Source organism: Scyliorhinus canicula, chromosome 13, assembly GCF_902713615.1.
Source record: "Scyliorhinus canicula chromosome 13, sScyCan1.1, whole genome shotgun sequence".
Taxonomy (NCBI): domain Eukaryota; kingdom Metazoa; phylum Chordata; class Chondrichthyes; order Carcharhiniformes; family Scyliorhinidae; genus Scyliorhinus; species Scyliorhinus canicula.
The window spans coordinates 132,677,319-132,704,427 of NC_052158.1; the positions used below are offsets into that span (position 1 = coordinate 132,677,319).

Sequence of the window (27,109 nt, forward strand, 5' to 3'; positions counted from 1 at the left end):
CACATGAGGCATGGCAAGCTGGATAAATCCAGGAAGACGCCTCTCCTGGTATCTACTGGCCATGTCGGGCCCCCATTCGGGCGTGACGTAGCTATGTCTACAGTGTGTATGACCCAGAGAATCCACTGCAGCACCTGACCCAGTTTACTTTGACAGCAACCTATGTCTTGTGACTTCTACAATCAAGAAGAACAAGACCATTAATGTTGTGGTAATGTCATAATCTCCAAGTCACACATTATTCTGCTTAGGATATACATTGCCGTTCATCCATTATTGCTGAATCAAAACCCTGGAATTCACAACTTAGAACATAGAACATAGAACAGTACAGCACAGAACAGGCCCTTCGGCCCTCGATGTTGTGTAGAGCAATGATCACCCTACTCAAACCCACGCATCCACCCTATACCCGTAACCCAACAATCCCCCCATTAACCTTACACTACGGGCAATTTAGCATGGCCAATCCACCTAACCCGCACATCTTTGGACTGTGGGAGGAAACCGGAGCACCCGGAGGAAACCCACGCACACACGGGGAGGACGTGCAGACTCCACACAGACAGTGACCCAGCCGGGAATCGAACCTGGGACCCTGGAGCTGTGAAGCATTTATGCTAACCACCATGCTACCGTGCTGCCCCAACTTAACACCATAGGCATAACCACCACGTGCGCTGACGTCCATGGAATGGTTGATCGCCATCTCTTCGGGGCAACTAGATATGGGCATAATATCCATCACCCACATACCAAAACAAAAACTTCCCTTCTCTTTACACGTCTAAAGTTCCACTCTTTCTCCTTAGCTCTATCAATTTTCCCCATCAAGGATTTATCTAATTCCCTGTTGAAAATTGGGAATCTGCTTTTGCCACCCTTTGAGGTAGTGCATTCTCGATCATAACCCACTTGTTCCATAAAAAATACTTTTGTTTACCTCACTTCTGCGTCTTTTATCGATCACCTTAAGCCCATGTCCTTTGGTTATTGACTATTTTGCCAGTAGAAACACATTCTCCTTATTTATTCTCTCAACACCCTTCATGGTTTTGAGTACCTGTTCAGTCTCCCTTTATCCTTCCCTACTACAACAACCTCAATTCCTCAATTCTGTCCGTAGAATGAAAGTTCTTCATCACTGGTTACATAGAAGGTAGGAGCAGGAGGAGGACTTTTGGCCCTTAGAGCATGCTCCGCTGATTCCTTGAGGTTCTTAAGCAGCTCACCAACTTCATGAGTAGAGCTAATATGGTGATGACAAAGGAGTAGGAAGGGAGCCAAAGGAATCAGGTGTAAGCTGATCCCAGCGATTTAGTTATATTTCAAATGGAACACTTTTATACTTCCTACTTCCACATCTAGCAGTTACCATCCCCAGATTAGATGTGGAAGAAGTTGGATGCAGAGTAAATCTTCCTATACCCGACCCTTCAAACCCCCTGACAAATTACCTTAGAAGACACACTCAGTGACGTTGCTATGGGAGGAAGAGACAATAAAAGAGAGCAAGATGTTCTGAGCAAAGATCAAAGGGCGAGATTCTCCCAAAACGGGAGAAATCGTAAAGCTGCCGTAAAACCCGGGCGGGTTTTACGGCAGCGCGCCCCTTCCCGACCGGGGACCGCTTCTGGTCCCCGGTCGGGGCTAGCAGCCCGACGCCGTAGGCTCCGGCAAAACGGGCTTAACGAAAATCGTTAAGCCCGCTTGCCGGAGTTAGCGCCGGCTGACGCGTCATATGACGTCAGCCGCGCATGCGCAGATTGGAAGATTCCAACCCGCGCATGCGCGGGTGACGTCATCGCGTTTTTGCGCGAAACCCACGCATGCGCGGGCCGGGTTGCCCCTCAGCCGCCCCGCGACTGGATACTGCGGGGCGGCGGAAGGACAAGTAGTGCGCGGGCATCGGGCCCGCTGCCCGCGATCGGTGGGCGGGCCCATGGCACCCTTGGCACGGCCGTACCACGGCCGTGCCAATCGGTGCCATGGTTAATAATAGCGAGTTTGTGACGCCGTTTTTACGAACGGCAAGACCAGGTGTGTTCTGCCGTTCGTAAAAACGGCGGAAAGGGCTGGGACTTCGGCCCATCTAACAGGTGAGAATCGCTGCCGGCCGTAAAAAAACGGCGGCAGCGATTCGGGTCGGGACTTCGGCGGGGGGGGGGGGGGGGGGAGAATAGCGGGAGGGCGGCAAAAATGTCGGGAAGGCCCTCCCGCTATTCTCCCAACCGTCGTGGGGGGCGGAGAATTTCGCCCAAAGTCTGTTCTGAAGCCAAATGAGTTTCATGAGTAATCTTCATTATAAAACAGTTCTTCTATTTCTTGTTCTATCAGGTAGAATTGGCAAAACTTCACTTTGCTAAAGGCTGTTAAGCTTTATGACTGATGTAAGATGGATTTTCAAGCTTTTACCCTGGTCAATTTCAGAGTGGCATGGTTCGTGCGCTCTTGAACTAACCTCTGATCTTTGCTCCATGGGTTTTCAGTCTCTGATTGGCAGGAAAATAGGGCCAAAATTGGCTTCCCTGAAATGAGCATCTGCAGGGAGATGCTGAGTATTTTTGCAATGGATTATTTTCTCTGGAATTAAATTAACAGAACATGTATTATTTCTTCAAGCTTTAATCAGCAGCATCAGTATTATGACAATTATGGAGAACACTTCAACTTTAGAATTATCATGAGGTAAATTTAATAATATAATAATCGCTTATTGTCACAAGTTGCAGCTTGTGATTTGTTTTTACTCTTTCATGGGATGTGGTGTCACTGGCACTTTTGCCCATCCAATTGTAAAAGACGGTTAATATTAAGCCACATTGCTGTGGAGTCACATTTCGGCCATACCAGGTAAGGATGGCAGATTTGCTTTCCTTTTTAAAAAAAAAATTGAGGCATTTATAGAATAAATGTTAACAGAATGAACAACCATACACCAAGAAAAACAAAACCCTGCCACCATGGCTTACTGTGGTGATATGAGTGGGAGTACTGCAATTGGTACAGAGCATTGGTTTCCCATTGGCTCTGGCTGGTCATGTGCCTCTCGCCTGATTGGCTGGGACTAGTCATGTGACTGCTCACCAATTGGTCGAGAGGCAAGTAGACCCTGCCTCCGAGGCGGGGTATAAGTACCCAGGTTTCCCGGCGGTCGGCCTTTCTCTGTAGTCTACCACCGGGCTAACAACTAGCTGATTAAAGCCACAGTTTGGATCTTCATCGTGTCTCGCATCCAATTGATGGTACATCACTTATATAAACAACAATTCCTCATCAACCTACCCCCATCTTACCCAACATCCCCTGCATTTCCTTGACCTTGAAGGGCATTAGTGAACTAAATGGTTTTCACAGCAATCAATGTACTCTATAAATTGATTGGAATTGCCACGGTGGGATATGCACCATGTCACCAGGGCATTAGCCTGGCCCTCTGAATTACTAGACAAATGACAGAACCACTACACCACTGTCTCCCCTGAGGATGTCACGAGATGAGTCATTTAGCAGGACCGGTTGATCACTATAAGTAAGCAATGCACACATCCCTTTAACTTAAACAGTCTTAAATTGGATTCTAAAGGCTAGATTCTATGGCCTCACCATGGCTTGTTTCTTGGCAGTAGAAGGCAAACTGCCATTGGCCAGCGGTGGCATCAATGGGATTTCCCATTGAATCCATGCCACGCCACTGGGAAACCTGCAGTGGGATGTGTGCCTTTGGCATGACTGGATGATTCTGCCGGCATTAACCACCGGAAGATCTCGCCCCAAATGTTTTGCAAATCAGAATGTTATTTGTGGTTTTCTCTCCCAGATTGATAAAATTATAGGTTCCTTGAATTAGTATCACCCATTAGCGAATGGATGGTCAAACTAGATATTCCATTATAAGCTATTCCTGTCATACAAACGTAGTAGTACCCAAGAACCTGTAACAAAAAAATCCCTTCAAACTGATCCATGTGGTCCCAAGGAATCCAAAATTATTATTTCAATCATCGGAAATGTTGTTTACATGTAGTAATTCTTGTATAAATGAGATCACAACGTTCCCATATTACTCATCTTAGTAGGAATGTGTAGCTTTAATTTTACACATCAATGTCTGTAAAGTAGATGCTGCAGCTGTTGACTTAAACCAAACAAAATTAAAGGCACTCGTGTTAAAATAATAACCATCAAGGATTGCAATCACCAAATCTAATTCAGGCATAATACTGGCACTATCCAAAGAAGTGTTGAATCACACCCCAATCTCTCTTCTTTCTGACATTAACATGCCCAGCCATTCCCCCTTCTGAGAACCCAAACCAGTGGAACCAGGGAAGGGACTCCAAGCTTCTAAGAGAACTACTTTAAAATAATTTCCTACCTTCAGAATTTTTAATTTCAAGAACAGCAAACTCTTCTGTATCCAGAACTTTCAAACTTAATCAGCTGACCCTGATGGTTACTGTGCATCACTCAACTGTGTCTTCCCAATCCCAGTTGCAGCGATTTTAGCTCCTTGACCACTGGTTCTCAATTTAACAAATAAGGACATTGGTAATTTGAAGTGTGGGCCACAGGCAAACATTAGGAGTGCTAAGATACTCAGGGAAAGAATACCTGATTTACTGAATGTGGTCCCGGATTGAATAGATTGATACCCGGACCAGAATTTTGGATCTTGGGTCAGGACCCCAGAATTGGGGTCTGGTGTGGGTCACGGCCCATGCACTTTGTGGTAAACAGTCACCCGGCAGCATTCTCCTATGAATTGACCAATTTGTGCCCTGAGGATGGATGTGTGTCTCATTATGGATGTCAGGCTGATTCCTCAAGCCGCAGGGTCAGTTGGAGACCCTCCAGCACGGAAGATGTTGCAGCCTGCTGTTGAAGGTAAGGCATGGAGAGGGTGCATCCATCTTGAGGTCCCCTCCCAGCAACTTTCAAAACTTGTAAAATATGAAATGGCCTCAGCTACTGAATCACCGTTAAGGAGGGGAAACTGCTCCACAGGATGGCCTGTTGCTGCAGCTGTGGCCAAGCAGGGGGCTGCCTGGAGTGCTGGCCGGACCCCCAGCTTTCTTCCAATCCGCTTCGCCTGTCTAATTGACAATGACATTTCCAGTCAGCGTCTGACGGTAGGCTTTAATAGGGCATTAACTCCCTTTAATGCCTACCTGCCTCACACAATGCGTAGCCCTGCTGACCTTAATCTCACCTCTGGAATATGGCCGATGGCAGGATGGTGCCAGCAAATTGGTGCAAGGGACCTGAGTTGATCCTATACTTAGATCTAAACATTGAGGCAAGCTGGAGGGACAGGATAATTATTTTCCTTCTTTCAGTGTTCCTATAATATTCAACACTGAATGCATCATGACCCTTTATCCTGGATGATGGTCACTAAATTGGAGAATCATGATGCAGTGCCAAATAGCATGTGAACGTTGATCATAGCCATAGAATCTATGGATCTATAGTGGGCACGAGTGAAGCTGATTTGTGCATGTGAATGTATACAGACAATATGGGATGATGTTACTATATTATTTAATCATTGTGAATGGTTTGTAGTTATGGGACTGAGATTTATCACTACAGATACACCATTGTTCATTAAACAGATCTGACCTGAGGCAAGTCTCTAACTTCCAGCTTGTGCCTGCATTGGTTGTTTCTTGCAGGAGACTCTTAAACAACTGACATTTGAGCTTCAGGATGTGTTTCACTGCTCCTATGAGTGTTGGAGAGAGCACTTGTGTCAGTTTTACGTTTTGGCTCATTCAGATTTACTGGGTGAACAAACTATTTAACAGTCCCTGAGTATTCCGGATTAGTTGCTGCATGCAGATTATTCAGCAACATCTTCCCAAAGGGACCAAATTATTGCCAACAGGCCAAACTGATTTTCCAAACATTAGGTTGTGACCCACAAAGGTTACAACCATCAGGAGCAACAGTTTGTCTGAGCCTGGATATATAATTAATTATTCAGGATAGAAACTGCACATATCATTGCCAACAAGCCAAGGAAGTTCCAGATCGCAGATTCAGCAAGGGAAAGAACAGAAAACGGAATTACCATGTGATTTGTCCAATCCTCTGCCACTTGTGCATTGGAAAACTTCCTAAAATAGCAAATTATGAACATATTTACTGCAGTTGTTTCTAGATGGGTGGCATGGTGGCATAGTGGTTAGCACTGCTGCCTCAGAGTGCCAGGGACCTGGGTTCAATTCCAGCCTTGGGTGACTGTGTGGAGTTTGAACTTTCTCCCCGTGTCTGCATGGGTTTCCTCCGGGTGCTCCAGTTTCCTCCCACGGTCCAAAAATGTGTAATTAGGTGGATTGACCATTCCAAATTTCCCCTTACTGTCCAAAGGTTAGGTGGGCCTAGGTAGGGTACTCTTTCTTTTTTTATCATCTTTATTAGTGTCACAAGCAGGCTTACATCAACATGGCAATGAAGTTCCTGTGAAAATCCCTGAGTTGCCATACTCTGGCGCCTCTTCGGGTACACTGAGAGGGATATAGACCAGCATGCCAGGGAGAATTGTCATGCTATTGATCAAAATAATGCCACAACAACTTTTATGTCAAGCTGAGGGGACTAATGAGCCTCTATTTAATGTTGCATTCAAAACTTGACAATTCCACTATTGTAGCACATATCATTGCCAACAAGCCAAGGAAGCAGATTCAGCAAGGGAAAGAACAGAAAAGGAATTGCCATGTGATTTGTCCAATCCTGTGCCACTTGTGAATTGGAAAGCTTCCTAAAATAGCAAATTATGAACATATTTACTGCAGTTGTTTCTAGATGGGTGGCACAGCGGCACAGTGGTTAGCACTGCACCCTCAATTCCACTATTGTAGCACTGCACCATCAGCCTAGATTATGTTACTCATCTGGAGTGGATTAAGGCCTGCTAAATTGTTTTTATAAATCTGACTTAATGGAAAGGAGATTTGTCCTTTTCAGAGACCATTTTGGATATGGCAGTATTATTTATCAATGCAGTTTGTCCATTTATTTGGAGCTGTGATTTTCCATTTTAGTCCTGATTTCCAGTGCAGCTCCTCATAAAACCTCTGCACCAGGGAGGAAGGGAAGTGAGTTCTGATCTAAGCACAGCAGCAGTTCTGTTTCTACACATGTTACAACCCTACAGGCGGCCCAGGGATTGCAACCTCAAGAGTCCCTGTGGCCTCACCTGAGTGCGATTTACCCAGATGAGATGGGTCGGGTTCTACTCCCCTTCCCTACAACTGCCGGGACATAAATACCCCGGCCCGGGTGTGGGCCAGGCACGGGAGACCCTTTGGGGAGTAGGAGGTGTAAATTGTGAGGAGAATAAATCAAAACTTTTCGACAGTCATCGTTTCGATTGCCTGAGACCTTACAGCACAGCATTTAAACTTGAAAAACACAATCTCTGCAGAAAGTTGCTCTCTTTTGTCTCTTCGCAAAGAGTTAGCAACCTGAGATCTTATGGCACAAAAGAACAGTTGATTATCCTTGTGGCCTTTTTCTGTGCTGTAATGTATAATGAATCTAGGAGCCATTTGGAATTACTGGGCTGACATTCGAGATCCAATGACTAGCCACAGTGCCCTGAGCGAATAAGTAGAGAGATCAGCAAGGCTTCTGGGGTATTGTGTTCAGTTTTGGTGTCCTTATCTGAGGTAGGATGTTCTTGCTATGGAGAGAGTGCAGCGAAGGTTTGCCAGGCTGATTCTTGGAATGGTGGGACTGTCATATGATGAGAGACTAAGGCGGTTAGGGTTATATTCATTGGAGTTTAGAAGAGCGAGGGGGCGAATCTCATAGAAACTTACAATATTCTAACATGATAACACAAGATAGATTCAGATAGAATGTTCCTGATAGTGGGGGGGAGTCCAGAGCTAGGTCATAATTTGACGATAAGGGATAATCCTTTTAGGACTGAGGTGAGGAGAATTTTCTTCACCCAGAGAGTGGTGAATTTATTGAATTCACTGTCAAAAAAGTAGCTGAGGCAAAAATATTGTGTCATTTCAAGAAGGAATTAGATATAGTTCTTGGGGCTAAACGAATCAAGGAATATTGGGGGAAGATGGGGTCAGGGCAGTAAACTTGATGATCAGCCATGATCATAATCAATGGCGGAGGAGGTTCGAAGAACAGAATGGCCTCTTCCTGCTTTTATTTTCTATCTATGTTTCTCTGTCTACTCCCATCTAATGGTTCCCAATAGAAATTGAGCGCAGAATCAGCTGGTTTCTCCTGTTTTTGGCCAATATCCATATTTTGCTCATGTAAGACGACCACTTAGGTGAAGTACGTGAGGGGTGGGGAGCGGAGGGGGGGGGGGTGCGGTGCACTTCCCATAAAAGTGTACGAATGTAAGTTGGTGGTTTTGTTCGAGGATGGGAAAATATGGATGGAGGAAACTGTGCAGTAACAACAACAAACGCACACAGTGGAAATCGTCCTCGCAAATATTTCACAGACGCTGGAAATATAAAAGTTTAACATTAGTGTTGGTGTGTGATGGCCTGTGAAAGCAACGGGCAGACAGACAGTCATCCAATGCTCCACCATTTGAGTAGATGGATTGCGTCATTTTATTTGCTTTACTAAGTACAGAAGGTACCAAATATTTTTCTGACCCTCCAGGCTTTGTTTTCATAAAGATAATTTCCTTTTCCCATGTGTTTGCACTAGCTGAGTAGAAAGGTCTTCAGGGCTTTTCCTTCAGAGCTTCTGTTGCGACTCCCCCAATCTAAATAAAGACTGGAGTCAGCAGCTTTCCGGGTTTATAATTCCCTGCCATGTCTTGCTGGAATTATTTTTCCTTCATGTTTTGGCCTTGACCCTTTCTGCAGCTGTCAAGTGGGTTTACTTGTTCCCGACTTGAATCATTACTGAATTTACTATTTACTCGCGCTGTTGATTCGCATGTGAAAGATGCACTAACGTAATATTTCAGTTACCTCAGCAGCACATTCCTGTCCTTTTGATTCTTTTTTTTTTGTTGCTCTTTCTGTTTTGGGACAATGTCAACTGGAAGTAGTCATTATTCTTTTTGAGATTGTTATTAAGGGGCTGAAGAATTATGAACCCAACAACATCTGTTACATATAAAACATATGTTCTCTTCTAACATCTCCCACGCTACAAACTGCTTTCACATGCAGCAACTGTAATAATCTGTGTGGTACACTACTGACCTTGGATATAACGCATTATTTACAGATCCTATATTGAAGAAAGGTCATATCTGATGCTGTGTATTCCTCACATGGTTTGGGGTTCATTCTGTAATGAGATCCCATCTTCTAAAGTACTCACCTCCCAGAGATGAGATTCATCAGGATGTTGCCTGGGCTGGAGAGTTTCAGCTATGAAGAGAGTCTGGTTACAAACAAAGAACAAAGAAAAGTACAGCACAGGAACAGGCCCTTTGGCCCTCCAAGCCTGTGCCAACCATGCTGACCATCTAAACTAAAATCTTCTACACTTCCTGGGTCCATATCCCTCTATTCCCATCCTATTCATTTATTTGTCCAGATGCCCCTTAAATGTCACTATCGTCCCTGCTTCCACCACCTCCTCCGGCAGCGAGTTCCAGGCACGCACTACCCTCTGTGTAAAAAACTTGCCTCGTACATCTCCTCTAAACCTTGCCCCTCGCACCTTAAACCTGTGCCCCCGAGTAATTGACCCCTCTTCCCTGGGGAAAAGCCTCTGAGTATCCACTCTCTATGCCCCACATAATTTTGTAGGCCTCTATCAGGTCGCCCCTCAACCTCCGTCATTCCAGTAAGAACAAACCGAGTTTATTCAACTGCTCCTCACCAGGCAACATCCTGGTAAATCTCTTCTGCACCCTCTCGACCTCCTCATCCTTCTGGTAGTGTGGCGACCAAAATTGAACACTATACTCCAAGTGTGACTTAACTAAGGTTCTATACAGCTGCAGCATGACTTGCCAATTCTTACACTCAATGCCCTGGCCAATGAAGGCAAGTATGCCGTATTCTTTCTTGACTACCTTCTCCACCTGTGTTACCACTTTCAATGACCTGTGGACCTGTACACCTAGATCTCTCTGACTTTCAATACTCTTCAGGGTTCTACCATTCACTGTATATTCCCTACCTGCATTAGACCTTCCAAAATGCATTACCTCACATTTGTCTGGATTAAACTCCATTTGCCATCTCTCCGCCCAAGTCTCCAAACGATCTAAATCCTGCTGTATCCTCTGACAGTCCTCATCGCTATCCGCAATTCCACCAACCTTTGTGTCGTCTGCAAACTTACTAATCAGACCAGTTACATTTTCCTCCAAATCATTTATACTATGAACAGTAAAGATCCCAGCACTGATCCCTGTGGAACACCAGTAGTCACAGCCCTCCAATTAGAAAAGCACCCTTCCATTGCTACTCTCTGCCTTCTATGACCTCGCCAGTTCTGTATCCACCTTGCCAGCTCACCCCTGATCCCGTGTGACTTCACCTTTTGTACCAGTCTGCCATGAGGGACCTTGTCAAAGGGCTTAATGAGGTCCATATAGACAACATCCACTGCCCTACCTGCACCAATCATCTTGTGACCTCTTCGAAAAACTCTATCAAGTTAGTGAGACACGACCTCCCCTTCACAAAACCATGCTGCCTCTCACTAATACATCCATTTGCTTCCAAATGTGAGTAGATCCTGTCTCGAAGAATTCTCTAATTTCCCTACCACTGACGTAAGGCTCACCGGCCTGTAGTTCTCTGGATTATCTTGCTACCCTTCTTAAACAAAGGAACAACATTGGCTATTCTCCAGTCCTCTGGGACATCGCCTGAAGACACAGGGGATCCAAAGATTTCTGTCAAGGCCTCAGCAATTTCCTCTCTAGCCTCCTTCAGTATTCTGGGGTAGATGCCATCAGGCCCTGGGGACTTATCCACATGAATATGTTTCAAGACGCCCAACACCTCGTCTTTGTGGATCTCAATGTGACCCAGGCTATCTACACACCCTTCTCCAGACGCAACATCCACCAATTCCTTCTCTTTGGTGAATACTGATGCAAAGTATTCATTTAGTACCTCGCCCATTTCCTCTGGCTCCACACATATATTCCCTTGCCTATCCTTCAGTGGGCCAACCCTTTCCCTGCCTACACTCTTGCTTTTTATGTATGTGCAAAAAGCCGTGGGTTTTTCCTTAACCCTATTTGCCAATGACTTTTGTGACCCCTTCTAGCCCTCCCCCTGAGTCCTTGCTTAAGTTCCTTCCTTATGTTCCACACAGGCTTTGTCTGATTGTTGTCCTTTGAGCAGAGTAGGCTGATTGGGGGCTCTGATTGAGGTGCATAAAATGCTGAGGGACAGAGATAAGGTAGACAGGAAGAAACTTTTCCCCTTAGTTGAGGAAAATCTTTTTCACCCAGGAATCTGGAATTCACTGCCTGAAAGGGTGATAGAGACGGGAATCCTCACAATATTTAAGAAACACTTACATGATCACTTGAAAAGCCAGAGCGGTGCTATGTCTTTTCGTCCGACGTCATTTCATCCAACGACACTTCGTCCACGTCTTTTGGTCCAACGTCTTTTTGTCCGCACGTCTTTTGGTCCAACGTCATTTTGTCCGATGATTTTTTTCGTCAAAGACTTTTTGTGACTTGTTACGTTTTTTTGTCGGAATGATTTTTTTTGTCAAAGACTTTTTGTAACTTGACTTATATTGCCAGAGTTGATCTCTGCGTGGATTATTGAAATAGGGATTATATAAACAGAACATTTATTCAGTCTAAATTTGATCCGACTCTGTAACTAGCAGTGGGGACATCACTGAAAACCGATGCTGCAATTTGTCATAATCACGCCATTCCTTGTGATACGCCTTTCGTATGTGTTTTCTACAAGAGGGGTGTTTGCACTTTACCTAGCAGAGGGTTGAAATCTTATATTGAATAATGTATATTCCGATCATGTACGGATTGATTCAGATTTTGCTGTGTTAGTGTACTTACGGGAACCAAGTTCCTTCCGACAATCAGTTTAATATCTGCGAAACGCAAAGCTGTCATTTCACATTTTGCAAAGACCTTTGCATTAAAACATGTATAAAACGAAAAGTAAGTTTTTGTCACCGGGTTTAGATTTAGGAATGTGCTTCGTAGTTACTAATTTAAATGGATTGGTCGTAGCTGACATTTATCGTTCAGAAATACTTTCTAGTTTCATGCACTTAACAGTCAAATAAGAGCATTCGAACTCTAACAGTCAAATAAGAGCATTCGAACTCTAACAGTCAAATAAGAGCATTCGAACTCTAAACAAGTATTTCTAACAATATTTGCAATGTTTTCCATATTGTCTGTGTTACTGCACTACATCGAAGATAATTTGCTGTTATTTCTAGTTAAGAAAAATCACCAGGTAAGTCCAGCTAAATTTGTAATTGGATAATTGGACAAAATGACGTTGGACCAAAAGACGGGCGGACAAAAAGACGTTGGACCAAAAGACGTGGACGAAGTGTCGTTGGACGAAGTGACGTCGGACGAAAAGACGCGACACGGCCAGAGCACACGAGGCTAAAGATAAAGACCAAGTGCTGAAAAATGAGATTAGAATAGATAAATTCCTGCTTGATGGCCCACGATGGGTCGAAGGGTCTCTTTTTGTCCTGTAAAACCCCAGGATTCTATGATGATATAATACTCACCATGCCTTATATAATATTGTATGTCCTTTATATGGCCTCTATTGTATACAACCATTGTTCTTGCCTTTACATTGTGTTTTTTATGGTGAATACACTTTATAAAGAGACTATTGCACTTTGAAGCTACAAATTTAAATTGCGCCCAGCACAGCTTGAAGAGATGCTTCCCTTTTGATCCTACGGTGCTATATATCATACCCCGAGAGCGGGGCGAGCTGCTGAATTATTCCTAAACCTCTGGGCAGCTGCTTGGCAATGCCTAGAACAACACGATTACAGCCACCATCCGATTTCCTCCTACTCTAGCCAGACAGACAAGCTCAATTTAACAGGGAACATTTTGCTATTCTTGGTGCAGCCTGCTGATTTATCACCAGGAATAGCTACCAGTTATTTATTTAATGGCTTGTTTACATTTAATACACCAGTTACTTTTTCCTCAAAAGATAATTACGCTCTGATCCCCCAAGTCTGATATTTACTTTTCTGTTCTCATGCAGATGTTGACGAGTGCACTGTGGTCAATGGAGGTTGCCAGCAAAGTTGTGTCAACACACAAGGCTCCTTTTACTGTGAATGCGAGCCTGGGTATAAGATCCACGCAGATGGTCGCACGTGCATCAGTAAGTTTACACGTAGATGTACAGAATCACATATTATATGATCTGCTAACCCACATTGTGCTGAACTGACAAATTACTTGGAATATTTCTCTCTGTGCATCTGTTTTCTGAGCTCAATATAATGACCTTTCGTCAGTAAATTAATATCTTGAGAAAATGTAGTTTAGAAAAATATGTTTCCTGTTTGCTTTTGTTCTGACCCTTGTCGGTCTTTTTAGGAAAGACTTGAGAGAAAAAAATTGTAGAACTGGTACGGCGCAGAAGGAGACCACTCCACCGGCGAGGGTGATTTTGAGCCCGCGATAGCTATCAGTGAGAACTGTGGCACAGGCGCAAAACCTGGAGAGAATTGGAAAACGCGATTCTCTCCGACGGGATCGCAATTTCCGATTTTCAACCCTCCCTCGCCGGTGGAGTGACGTGAAACACGCCGCGGGAGCCAGGAACGTAATTTTATTATATTAGCATATCATTAGTGAGCACTCAGTCTGCGAGTCCCCCCCACCTCTCCTTTCCCCTCACCGAATATTCAGTGGGTGCTGCCGCTGCCATTTAAACAGGTTTACTAAAATGTGAACCTGATGGCCTCACCTCCAAGAGGGATTTCAGGAGGTGAACTGTCAGTCAGCTACCACCCTCCAGGGTGTTAAATGCTCAGGGTGCACCAGAGAGGACGTGGGGCAAACTGATAAATTCAGCTTGAGGACGGGGAGTCCAGTCTCTCAATCTCAGGGGGAGAGGGTCGCATGCAGCCCTTACCTTCCATTCATGTTGGAGCGCCCCTTGCTTGAAGTGGGTCTGGAGGCTGGCATCCAGACATCGGTTCCTGTGCCCTCCTTGCTGGGCTTGTGCCCAAATATCCACTTAGTGGGAGCTGGAAAGTGGTGGGAGGAGGTGATTACAGAGGTCCCCCGCTGGCCGATCATGATATACCTTGGTGGCGCTCCATGAGGGGCCAGGCTGTTTGGGCAGGGTGGGAGATTCAGGAATGGGTTGCATCCCTGCCTCACGATGAATAAAGACCCTTGGGGGAGGATGACTGCAGTGTGAGTTGAACATCACACTTAGGCAGCACTGTGAGGACAAAGGGTTTAAGCTGCATGGAAGTTCAAATTCACTTGGCAGGGAAGTTTGACTGTCAGTAATTAATGTCGGGGTGGATGCCTGTGACTGATCAAAGACGTGTCAAGTCTGCAGTCATTGTGAGCTGAGAGAATGAGGGTGCCCTCTAGGGGTGTGTTTGTCATGGCAATTGCAGGCTTCACTCCAATTAGCTGTGCCTTGTCTGCCACACAAGGCTGTAATTTACCTGAAATGCCACCTCGCCCTTCCTTGACTTGGCAATTGTGCCAATGAAATCTGCAGTGGTAAACATGAATGCCACAGATTGGAACCAAGTTCACAATTCTTCGGAAGCATTGGCCCCAATCATTGAAGTCCAACAACCATTAACATTACACAGATAACACGGATGTGTAGCCCTATGCAAAGCGTGATGGTGATCTCTATGATCACTCACCCCGTTCATGGCCATGACGGGGGGCATCTTTGAGGTCTCCTGTGTAATGTATGCTTGTCCTATGCAACCGCTCAACTGCCCTTTCACCTAATGCCAGAGTTGGGGGGGGGGGGGGGGGGGGGGGGGGGGGATTTGGTGGTTGGGGAATGATCAGGGTTATCATACCACTGAGACTCGAGGGTCTATGCTCTTCATCCAGGTGATGTCCAGAGGGATAACTGTAGGGAAGTGGCTATCCTGTGAAAGGGGAGGGTATGAGGCTTAGTGGTGAGGAACTCAGTAAGGGAAAGGCACCTGGGTGGATGTCCTAGTTGCGTGGAGGGGTGAGGGTCACTGCTCTGTCAGGAATCCTCAACGTTCACCTCAGCATTCTCTTCTTTTCAGTGAATGATTCTGGAGGATCATGGAGCCAGTTGAGTTGTTTATTCTTCTCATAGCGATCAAGCAGCAGCAGAGACATCAACGTGCCAGTGCACGTGGCCAGATCCCGCGCCTTGCAGAGGAGGGGGAGGCTGGGCCCATAGCTGTTCAGGGAGTAGCACCACAGATGGTAGAGCCTCGTAAGAGACACTACTGGCATAGGATGTTCCGACGTCGGACATCCTACCTACAGATGTCGAAGTCTCAGTGCCTGAGAAGACTGACCCTGTCCCGGAGGTTGGTGAACTACTGGTGCCAGGTCCTGAAAGTTCCAACACCACATGGAATACAATGACATTCACTGCGCGGGACCCTTAAGGTTGCCATTGCTCTGAATTTCTATGCAGACAGCTTGTTTCAGGGCAGCACTGGTGATCTGTGCACGATTTCCCAGTCAGCTGCACACAAATGCATAAGGGAGGTGACAGATGCCCTTTATGCAAGGCCCAAACGTGTATAAACTCGGACAGAGACCAGTCGAGCCAGGGCCATGGGCTTCACTCGCTTAGCGGGCATGCCCCAGATGCAGGGTGTGATAGGCTGCACCCACACTCTCCATGGTGTCCTACGGCTCCATTCATGAATCACAAGGGATTCCATTCCCTCAATGTCTAACTCGTTGGTGACCTACGCATAATGCAGAACATTTTTTAGGGAGAGCTGGAAGGATGGCTCCTCGGGGACAGGTGGTACCCACTCATGAGGTGGCTGATGGTGAAGGCCAAAAACACAAGCAGAGACTCGTTACAACAAGGCTTAGGAGCCAATGTCATGTTGGCCGAAGAGGCAATTAGACTTTTCAAGATGTGTTCCGGTGCCTGGAGGAGTGGCGGGGGGGGGGGGGGGGGGGGGGGGGGGGGGGCAGAGGGCGTCCTGCAGCATTGTGATCTGCTGTGCTCCCCACAATCTGGCGCTGCAGAGGGGAGGCCAGGCTGACCAGGAGTAGATGGGGGAGCACCAGATCTCATCGATTGATGAGCAGGTCGAGGAGGGTAGCGAAGAGAAACCGGTGGAGGAGGAGGACGGACCTTGGGCCATGGCCAAGGCACGCATGGACCAAAGAGCCAGGGACACGCTTATAGCCTCTCAGTTTGGGGATAACCAGAACTAGGGGATTAAGAGTTCTCCCACCAGTACTGTGGTGTCTGCGGTAGGTTCTCGTGATGATTCCCAAGCTCATGGACGAGGTGATAAAGCCATTGGCCAGTCTCTCTGGGAGAATGACTTGCATTGACGATAGAGCGATGCTCCTCACATACTCAACGATGTGCCTGGCAGAGAGCTGAATGAGTCCTGTCAATGAATGGGCTTATCATGCTGTTCATGCTGGATGATCTCTCATCTGCTGCAGACCCCATCGAGGTGAGTGGTCCTGGTGTTTCCCTCCAACATTCCAGTTGGGCAGCCTCTCTACACTTTGTCAGCCCATATCCTCCTCATCACTGTTGAAGAGGCAGTGGCGTTGTGGTTTTGGCAACGGACTAGTAATCCAGAGACCCATGGTGATCTGGGTTGAAATCCCACCATGTCAATAAAAAGCTGGAATTAAATATCTAATGATGTGAAGTCATAGTTGTCGTAAAAACCTGCCTGGTTCACTAATGTCCTTTAGATAAGGAAATCTGTCGTCCTTACCCAGTCTGACCTATGTGTGACTCCAAATCCACAGCAAAGCCGTTGATTTTCAAATGCCTTCAGGTATGGGTAATAAATGCTGGCCCGTCAGCGATGCCCACATTCAATTAAAGAGTAAAAGAAACACTGGCAGAAATGAGAGGCCGGCGTGTTGACGGTTGGGGTGGGGGTGGCCAGTGCCAGCAGCAGTGTGTCTTTCCTGAGTATTAGTGGGCAGATGGGAGAGCCACAGTGCTGCCACTCTCATACTGCACAGGGATGAAGCACTAAGAGTGTGCGGCGGTTTGCGGAGCTTTGTATCATGAAATGACTGGGTGGAAAATCTGCTGGTGAACAAAGTGTTATGTAATACACAAGCTATCTTAACTAGTACCAAGGTTCAGCTGTGCCCACATTTTCCTACTCTTCTTCGCCCTCCCAACATGTCTAGATGCATGCCCAGGATCCACAGTTGAGGTTGAGGCGGTCTGCTGCCATCCACACCCTGTTACTTTAGATTTCCTTGGCGGGTGTGCCCTGGGGGTCTTGGGGTCCAGGCCCACTTGCAGGCAGCATGGATGTCACAGTGCTACTCTCCTCCGTGTGCTGGGCTGGAGGTGTGTCGCTCTCAAGGAGAGGGGTTTCAGATGGCCTGTACACCCAGAGGGTCCCCTGGGTGGGGTGTCCTGGACCATGCAGCTGCCGCTCCTCTTCCCATCAGGTGCCCGTGGCCCCCTGTTCTCCTCTGTGGAGTAGTGATACAGCTGGAGTGAGATCCAGAAGCCCCACCATCCTCGGCCGCACACACTCATGGATTCCCACCAGTGCCAACACCATGCAGTCTAAGCCCTACCACATGGAGCTCATGCCCTCAGACATGCAGGTAAAGAGCTGGCCCATGGAGCAGACATCTCCCGCCATGGACTGCATGTCCAACTCCAAGGTCTCCATTGTGGACATCACCCTCGCAATGTTTTCCTCGTTTCATTGGAGTCACGGCACCAGCTCCTCGCAAGAAGACGATGGAGCCTCTCCCGTCAGCCCTGCAGTCTGAGGACAGTTGCTGGTACCCTTTCCTGATGCTCACGCCTCTGCCTTTGCAGTTCCTGCAGCTCTGGGCTGACTAAACCCCAGAGGCACATCATCGGGCACCGGTTCAGCAGAGTCCTGGACTCTGACATCCCTCCGAGTGCCAGATCCCTGGGAGGTCCCTGCATCCACCTGCTGAGGATCATCAGCTGTAAGGTGCTCACCAGTGAGTGACCCAGAAGCCTATCTGCTACTTAATCCTACTGAGGCGTGAGTATCTGTACTGGTGAAGGGTGTGGGTGACAAATGTAATGGCTCTTCAGTGGTGGTGTCCAAGAAGTCTCCCTCCAAGCTATGTGTGTCCGTAGTGTCCAGAGGGTGTGAGGATGGTCCGGGCAGGTCGACTGACTGCCCTGCAGGGGAATGGAGGCAGCATTCGTGCATCACGGGGAATAACTGATGGAACAATGTTTACTCATGTGAGACTTGAAGAACGACTGTGGGTCCCGAGCATTCTCCCTTTTGTTTGCAGTCCCCACTTCATCCTATACACAGGCACGGTCTTGGTCCACCCTGACCAGCTCGAGGGTTCTTTCCTCAAAGCGGGTGAGGCATCTGAGCTTGGGCATGACTCCGAGTGGCTATGCCCACTCACGCTGCTGTCCTCAAGTTTGTTCTGCAATGAGACAGATGGGGAGAACGTTGGTGGGACTCTGACCAGGTCGGATGGTGATGAGATGTGTGGCATGTGTGGGACTTGAGTGGGAGTGGGGATGTGAGGAGCAGAGTAGATACTGGGAGGACCATGGGGATTGTGGCAGGGGTGGAGTGGGAGGGCGTGCCTTGTGACAGGTGTTGGAAACCCATGAGGTGGCTAGGTAAGGGATCACCTTGGAGGTGCGGGGGTGTGTGAGAGGGTGCAGCACTCAGACTTACCTGGGCCGTGCAAAGAAGGTCATTCATCTTCTTGTGGCCCTGCTGCCCTTTCCTCTTCTGCAGTGAACTGGCACTAGCTAAGGCCGGTGGTGACCTTGCTGAAAAGATGTCTGCGCGATCGTGGATAGAGGACATCCTGCCTCTGCTGCACACCGTCCAGGAGTCTGGTCAGGGCTGCCTCTGTGAATCATGGTGCAGGTTTCCTGGCAACCATTCCCTCTAATGGACCTACAACACGTGCTGGGAGGTGTTTACATGGAACACCCCACTGATTGCAGAGATTAAGTTATCCCGGGATGAGCAAAGCAGCGGGAGGCTGCCATGTGTGTGGCATGATTCACATGGTTAAAAAATTTTTTCAAAGGGACTCAATATTCCGCGAGATTGCCTGCCTTTGGTGAGATTCCCACCGGTTTTCAGACCAGAACTGACACGTCACCAAATATTGATAAGATTTTCCCATTGTGTCTGCATTGACTGTCTGAATGAACAATTCACCTCGTACCATTTTCTTGCCTTTTCCCCATAACCCTGCACATTCTTCCTTTGCAGACAACAGTAAATGCATTTTATTTTTGAATTTTTCAATTGAACCTGCTTGCACCATATTCCCAGGCAGAGCATTCCAGACCTTAACCACTTGGTGCATGAAAAGGAGTGTCCTCAGATCACACTATTGTTTTTTGTTACTAATTACTTCAAATCTGTGCCCTCTCGATCCTTTCACGAGTGGGAACAGTTTTTCACCATCTGCTCTGTCAGACTCCTCATGATTTTGAATAACTCTGGCAGATCTCTTTAAAAAAATTTTTAAAAATAAATTTAGAGTATCCAATTAATTTTTTCCAAATAAGGGGCAATTTAGCGTAGCCAATCCATCTACCCTGCACATCTTTTTGGGTTGTGGGGGCGAAACCCATGCAAACACGGTGAGAATGTGCAAACTCCACAACGATAGTGGCCCAGAGCCGGGATCGAACCTGGGACCTCGGCTCCGTGAGGCAACCGTACTAACCACTTGCGCCTCCATGCTGCCCTTAGCAGATCTCTTCTCAGTCCTCCTTTCTCTAAGTAAAAAAGTCCTAACTTCTTCAATCTACCGAAGTAAGCTCCTTATCAAAGGAACTATTCTCATGAATGCTTTTATGGACATCTTTGCTAAAGTGTGGTTCCCAGAATCGGACACCGTGTTTCAGCTGAGGCTGAACGAATTGCTTCTACAAGTTTGAAATAAACTCCTTGCTCTTATACGCTCTACCCCGATTAACAAAACCCACAATAATGTATGCTTTATTAATCGCGCTGTCAGCCTGTCTTGACACCAGGGGTGGGATTCTCCGACCCCCCGCCGCGCCGGTCAGTGGGCCCCCCATGGCGATTCTCTGGCCCGCGATGGGCCGAAGTCCCGCCGCTGACAAGCTTCTCCCGCCGGCGTGGATTAAACCACCTACCGTACCGGCGGGATTGGCGGTGCGGGCAGGCTCCGGGGTCCTGGGGGGTGCGTGGGGTGATCTGGCCCCGGGGGGTGTCCCCATGGTGGCCTGGCCCGCGATCGGGGCTCACCGATCGGTGGGCGGGCCTGTGCCATGGGGGCACTCTTTTTCTTCTGCCTTCACCATGGTCTTCACCATGGCGGAGGCAGAAGAGACCCCCTCCCCCGCGCATGCGCCGGGATTATGTCAGCAGCCGCTGATGCTCTGGCACATGCGCGGACTTATGCCGGCCGGCAAAGTCCTTTCGGCCCCGGCTGGTGTGGCACCAAAGGCCGTTCACGCCAGCCGGATGAAGGTTCAACTCAATTTTATTAACTACTTCTAACTAGCTAACACACGATGACTGTGGGTCTAGATAATGCTAACTTGAACTAGAGACCTAAGCCTTGTCCGAACCAGTTGATTCTCTCAGCACGTGTTGTGAGTCCGTGATGGGCTGGATGAGTTCCTGTTACACTCAGAGGCAGCACCCAGAATGAACGGGAACCATGGTGCCCTCTGCCTTTATAGTGTGTGTATTCTAACTGGTGATTGGCTGCGGTGTTTGTACATGTTGATTGGTCCCTGTGTGTGTCCATCAGTGTGTGTCTGCACCGTGATATATTGGTATAAATTATGACATTCACGTTTCACATTTCACTGCATTGAACTTTATCTGCCACCTGTCTGCCCATTCCACCAACTTATTGATGTCCTTTTGAAGTTCAACACGATCCCCACACAGTTCACAATGTTTCTGGCCGGGAATTCCCGGTCCCGCCAGTGGTGAGAATCGGGGAAGGATGGACTGGGAAATTTGGCGAGCGGCCAAAGCCCGTTGACTTTGGGTGGGAATTTCCAAATCTGCTGCTTGTGGGACCAAAAAAGCCCAGCATTCTGCATTTCGTGCCATCCACAAACTTCTATTTGCAAATTCCATTGACTATATTAATTAAAAATATTGAAATTTTAGATCAATGCAACATTTATATCCAAATTACTCATCAGATGAAATGTGATTACTGTCGATTGTCTATAGTTGCTAGATTAGTTTCCTAATCTGTTAACAGTTAGAATAACAATTTATACATGCAATGCACCTTCATCATAGTAAAGGTCCTCATGTGCTTACCCACCTAATATCAGATACAATTTGTTACTAAGCCACACATGAAGGGGATATTTAAATACATGGCCAAAAACCTCTCCAAAGAGTTAGGTTTTAAGTTGTGTCTAAAGTCGCAGAGTGGTAGAGAGGTTTAGGGGTGAGTCTTAGGGAAGGAATGCAAGAGTTTAGGGCCTGGGCAGTTGAAGGCATACCAATTGTGGAGATTAGGAAATTTTTTTTTTTTTTTTTAAATTTAGATTAGCCAATTATTTTTTCCAATTAAGGGGCAATTTAGCGTGGCCAATCCACCTACTCTGCACATTTTTGGGTTGTGGGGGCGAAACCCACGCAGACACGGGGAGAACGTGCAAACTCCACACAGACAGTGACCCAGAGCCGGGATCGAACCTGGGACCTCAGCGCCGTGAGGCGGTTGTGCTAACCACTAGGCCACCGTGCTGCCCGAGATTAGGAAATTGGGGTTGTAGAGGCTAAAATTAGAGTGTAGAGTTCTCAAAGGATTATAGGACTGGATGAGGCGACCAAGATTGTGAGGGGTTAATTTAATTTCTGGGAAGAGTTGTGGAAGGTCTTCGATTTGCCCTTCTTTTTTCCCTTCCTCCTCAAGCATCAAGTTCCAAGTATTAAAAATACACAATATGGTGAAGTGTGCAAGGTAGGTTCAGCATCTTACAGCTGTCTGGTACATTGTACACTGTTGCACTACTATGTTGCAACACCAAACTGTTTTATCAGCTCGGTGTTATCTGAAGTTGGGAGGTACTCTGACCCAGCATATTAAAGTGCCAACACATTGCACCACGAAGCATAGCAAGTTTCAGCCCCATTGGCTCTATACTACATTGGTGGAGGTTTGCCAATTCCTTTTGGCAAGAGTTGGTGTGTGATGTTAGGGAGAGGAAAAGAATGGCGTGGAAAATGGCTTTTATTCCCTCACAAAAAGAACCAAATAAAACAAACAGAGCTACTTGATTCATGTGTCCTGCCCTGCAGTTACAGGTGGCACTCGGAGCCGTTCAAAAGAGACCCCTGTGAAAGAGTCCTTGGGAAACACAATTAAACCACTTGTGCAAACAAGGTGTACAAAATGGGCAAGGAAGGAAAGGAGTGAGGTTAAAGTGGTGATCCTTCAATTAATTAGGAACAGTAATCACTCACTACCATTGTCAGGGACAACAATTTCTTACTACGGACTGTCAATTGAGCTATCTCTTATTACTGCTGACCTCATTCACATACAAGTACAGTGGCTCCTTATAGTGTGCTCTTTGTAACACAAATCTTTTTCCATTGTTCAACCCCCATAAACAAGTAAGAAAGTATTTTAATCCAGGGTTTTTTAAACTCAGGGTCACAACTCACAGGTGGGTAGTGGGCAGGTTTTGAGAGGATCGCAGCACTCGATAGCGCCGTTCCCGATCGCGGGAAGAATGACAATGGCTGCGACTGGCTTTTTAAAATGCCGGCCCCGACGGACTTTCAAGTTGCCGGCCATCTCCCGTATGCGTGCCAGATCAAGCAGTGCGCAGGTTCGAAGCCCAGAGCCATGGACCGCTTCCTCCTGACCTCGACGTGCTGTCCAGGGCCGATGTTTTTCATCAAACGACAGAGTCCTCCCACCAGAAGCGGCAGCAGAGAGCAGATCATGCTCTGACATCACGTGTTCTGGGCACGAGAGAGATTCCTCCATTTTGCAGCTGCCAGCAGTAAACTCCTGAACCTCTGGTGAACAAACCATGAAGAAGAAGTTGAAAACAGGAACAAAGCACCATAAAGATGATTACTTGAGGTGTGAGTTATTAATTGTACCACTGCAAATCAGGATTCAAAGTCCATGTGTGTTACATACAAGGAACTACTGGCAAATGAACGTTTAAAACCCTCAAAACTTCAAGACATTTGCAGACTACACATGGCGAGTTCGAAGATAAACCTCTTTATTTTTTTCAGCGGATGCAGTGAGATCTTAAATCATCAGCTGAAGTCATTATCAGAAGTGTCACATTGAATAACAAAGCAAGTGAGATCGTGAGAACCAAGCAGGCTCACCTGTCACATTAAAGGCAAATGAAAATGGCGGGTCATGAAGGTCAGCTGGTGTGGGTCGCGAAGGTTGGCCGATGTGGGTCCTGAAGGATGACTGGTTGGTAAAAATTGGTACCGGGCAAAAGAGTTTGAAAAGCACTGGGCAGGATTCTCCGTTTCTGAGAGTAACTGTTGATGCCTGGGCAGGATTTGTGGACTTTCACGACAGCAAAACTGGCTCCCAACCTGGATCAATTCAGCAACTGGGAGGGGCTAGCACCGGTGCCACATGGAACACAATCGATTCCAATGAAAAATGGTGCGGGATTCGCCGGGTCCGTCATTGACACTCGGGCGGCTGACAAGCTGCAGCTGCATATACACATTATAATCCCCACACACACTCATCCCAGCCAACAACTGGTTGTGCGGGAGCACGCCCATGCATCGGCTGGGGACAGAGGGTACCTAGGGGGGTGGCCTGGGGGAACTTTACAGCTCGTGGCCCGAAGATCACAGTGGGTTGTCACCGATGTGCGCATATGAATTATTCCCTTTCCGGCTGTGGCAATGGTGCTCCGTATCCGGCCACACCTTGCTGCTCCCCCCAGACCTGGCAGAAGCCCCTCGGCCAGCGGTGATGTTGGACACTTTCCGTACCCCTCTCTCTCCCTCAGCAGCCATGACGTCGGTTTTGTGATTTTTAAAAGCACAAGTGAACCGCACCGTCGGGAACTCGGCTCATCGGAGGCGGAGAATCGCGGAGGCCCAGGAGAATACCGGGTCATGCCTGCGAATGTGCGGTCCGAACCACATTGACGCTGCTATCGAGGTGACAGAGAATTGCGATTTGGCGTCAAATTTTGACCCAATTTTGCTGTCGGAACCTTTTCTCCGTCCAATCGCGGTTTGCGATTTCGGCATCAGTCAACGGGAATCCCGCCCACTGTCTTAATCCACTCGGTAAATTTACTCTGGGGAATGCTGTTATTTCAAATTTGAAAAATTTGTTGATGATTTCTTCCTCCGACCCAATGACCCTATTCTCTTACTTCCTACCATTGAGTACTCCCATTGTATTCATCAGCCATGGTGGTGTTATACTTTGCCAGTCTAATAAGGGTACCATTATAATAAAGTTTCTGTTCACCAACCCCCCCCCAACCCCGGTGGGATTCCGGTCACAACAAAGCCAACAATCATTTGAATGGCTTACCGCTGGAAAATCCCAGTCTTCAAGTAGCAGAATTCCTGTGTGAATGCTTAACACACTTACACCACATGCATGGAGGCATTAAATCTTTCTTACATGGGCCAACCTTCGAATACCCTCTGCAAAGTCTTAAATCAGGAGTGGCAACTGCAGTGGAAATTAAACGTGATGGTCTCAGGCTTTCCGGTTGTGTCAGGAAGAGTGGCCCGTTCCTTGCTAACGGGTGTCGTTCGATTTGAAAACCTGTGCCTCATTGTATGTCATATTCCAACACATTCACCGCTGTCTTACCGTATTTAATAATCCTCACTGAGCTGTACAGGAGGTGAGGTCAGGCCTGTAAGCCTCAAGGTCGAAAACCATAACTGAGCAGTCATGGTGGGTTTTTCTTGTTTTTCAGCCCCTTTGTATTTTTTTGCTTAAGTCCCTAATGCTTTGATCCCTGTCTCCAATCTTGATGGATAGGTGTTAATTTGAGTGGCGGGTGTAGATTGCGGTGATGGCTTCCCATTCTTTTACACAGCAGGTCGCAAATGTGTTTGCTTCAAAACAGTCACCAAAGTTTTTCTTTTGAACAGAACTGGAGAGTGAACGAAAGGGGAACTCTACCTCAGGGGGGGAAAAACCCTGGATTTTTCCACATCATTAAACAAGCAGCACTTTGAAGCTAAAAGGTCATAAGCTTATTAAAGGCAAGACTGGCATTAAAGTTAAACTGTTGTTATTTGATGCTGTTCCTGCTTAATCACACCTTAGCGTGACCACTGTGAGTGGATGTTCAAGTCTTCGGAAAGATGAATGACTTTCTGATAAACCCAGAGGTTAAGGGATGCTGTGATTAGCAGAATCATTGTTGTCTGGGAGCAGTAATTATGCAAGCAGGTCCAGTCACTGTCCTGTGTTAATCATCTGTGTGGAGCCATTTATATTGGTATTGTGACCTCTTTATATCGTGATATAACTAATCTTAATTGTTTATTTTAAATTGTTGCTCATTTTTACATGCATGCTCTATGTTTTGGAACTGGAATCGGCAGGACTGATTTTCATAACCTTTGCTTCCACAACACATTTATTTGAGAGGTGCATGCACTAGGGTGCTGACCTGGAATTCTGGATTTATGCCTTAGTTAAGTTGAGGTAGGGGACTGAGGGTCTGTATCTACAATAGGCGTAGGTCATTTTACAAATCATTCGTTCATGGGCTGAGAACGTCACTGGCTGGGTGAGCATTTATTGCCCATTTCTAATTGCCCTTTGAACTGAGAGGCTTGCTAGGTCACTTCAGAGGGCATTTTAACAGTCAACCACGGCAGATTTCCAACCCTGAAGGACATGAGTGAACATTTTTTTTTTAAATTAGGGGGCAATTTAGCGCAGCCAATCCATTTGGGTTGTGGGGGTGAGACCCACACAGGCACAGGGAGAATGTTCAAACTCCACATGGATAGTGACCGGGAGCCGGACTCGAACCCGGGTCCTTGGTGCCGTGAGGCAGCGATGCGAACCACTGTGCCACCTGGCATTAGTGAACCTAATGGGTTTTTAACGACAGTTGACAATGGTTTCATGGTTATCATGAGACTTTTAATTATTTTAATTTAATTTCACCACCTGCCAGGGTGTTTTTCAAACCCAGGTCCCCAGAGCATTCCTCTGGGTCTCTGGGTTACTCGCCCAATGACAATACCACTGTGCCACCACCTCCTCGTGACAGTAAGAAGTCTCACAACACCAGGTTAAAGTCCAAAAGGTTTGTTTCAAATCACTAGCTTTCGGAGCACTGCTCCTTCCTCAGGTGAATGAAGAGGAAAGTTCCGGAAACATATATATAGACAAAGTCAAAGATTGAAATAAGTTGGGCAGGAGCATTTCTGAGCTCCTCACAACATTTTCCTGGTTGTCAGGGAGCACATTTGGAAGGACTAAAAAATGTCTCTTGGGTCCTTCCTTTGAGCCGATGGGAGAGTAGCAGGACTTCGGGCTGCAGTGTCTGGCTAGCAGCTGGAAGGTTCCGGATACTCCAACCTGTCAGACCTGCAGTCGTGGCTAACTTTCCTCACTTCCCGGCTCTCAGCTCTTCAAAGGTCTGGGCCTCCAACTGGAGTATTTGTGTGCCATTTAAATTACCTGAACATGGATATGCGGGTGAGTTAAATCATGGGAGGAGTGACCTCCATCCATGAACCTAGTCTGCAGGGACCACAAGACCATTGTCACCAATCTGATTTCAAAAGAAAAGGATTGTAATTTGTATCTTCTGTTTTGAAACCACAGCTGTCAACTCCTGTTCCATGAATAATGGCGGCTGTGAGCATCAGTGCGTGCAGATTAGTGAAAACCACTACCAGTGTCTTTGCCGACGGAATTACCAACTGAAGAGAGATGGGAAGCACTGCGAACGTAAGCCTTGGG

At 46.9% G+C, this 27,109-nt stretch overlaps 1 protein-coding gene across 1 annotated transcript in view; it reads left to right on the forward strand.

The window, feature by feature from the left end:
* megf6 (multiple EGF like domains 6) overlaps positions 1 to 27,109 on the forward strand; it is a 357,029-nt gene that overhangs the window by 239,363 nt on the left and 90,557 nt on the right. Inside the window, exons 6-7 of the mRNA XM_038816779.1 lie at positions 13,215 to 13,337; positions 26,972 to 27,097. Of these exons, the coding sequence (XP_038672707.1) occupies positions 13,215 to 13,337; positions 26,972 to 27,097 (249 nt within the window). The remainder of the gene's footprint in view (positions 1 to 13,214; positions 13,338 to 26,971; positions 27,098 to 27,109) is intronic.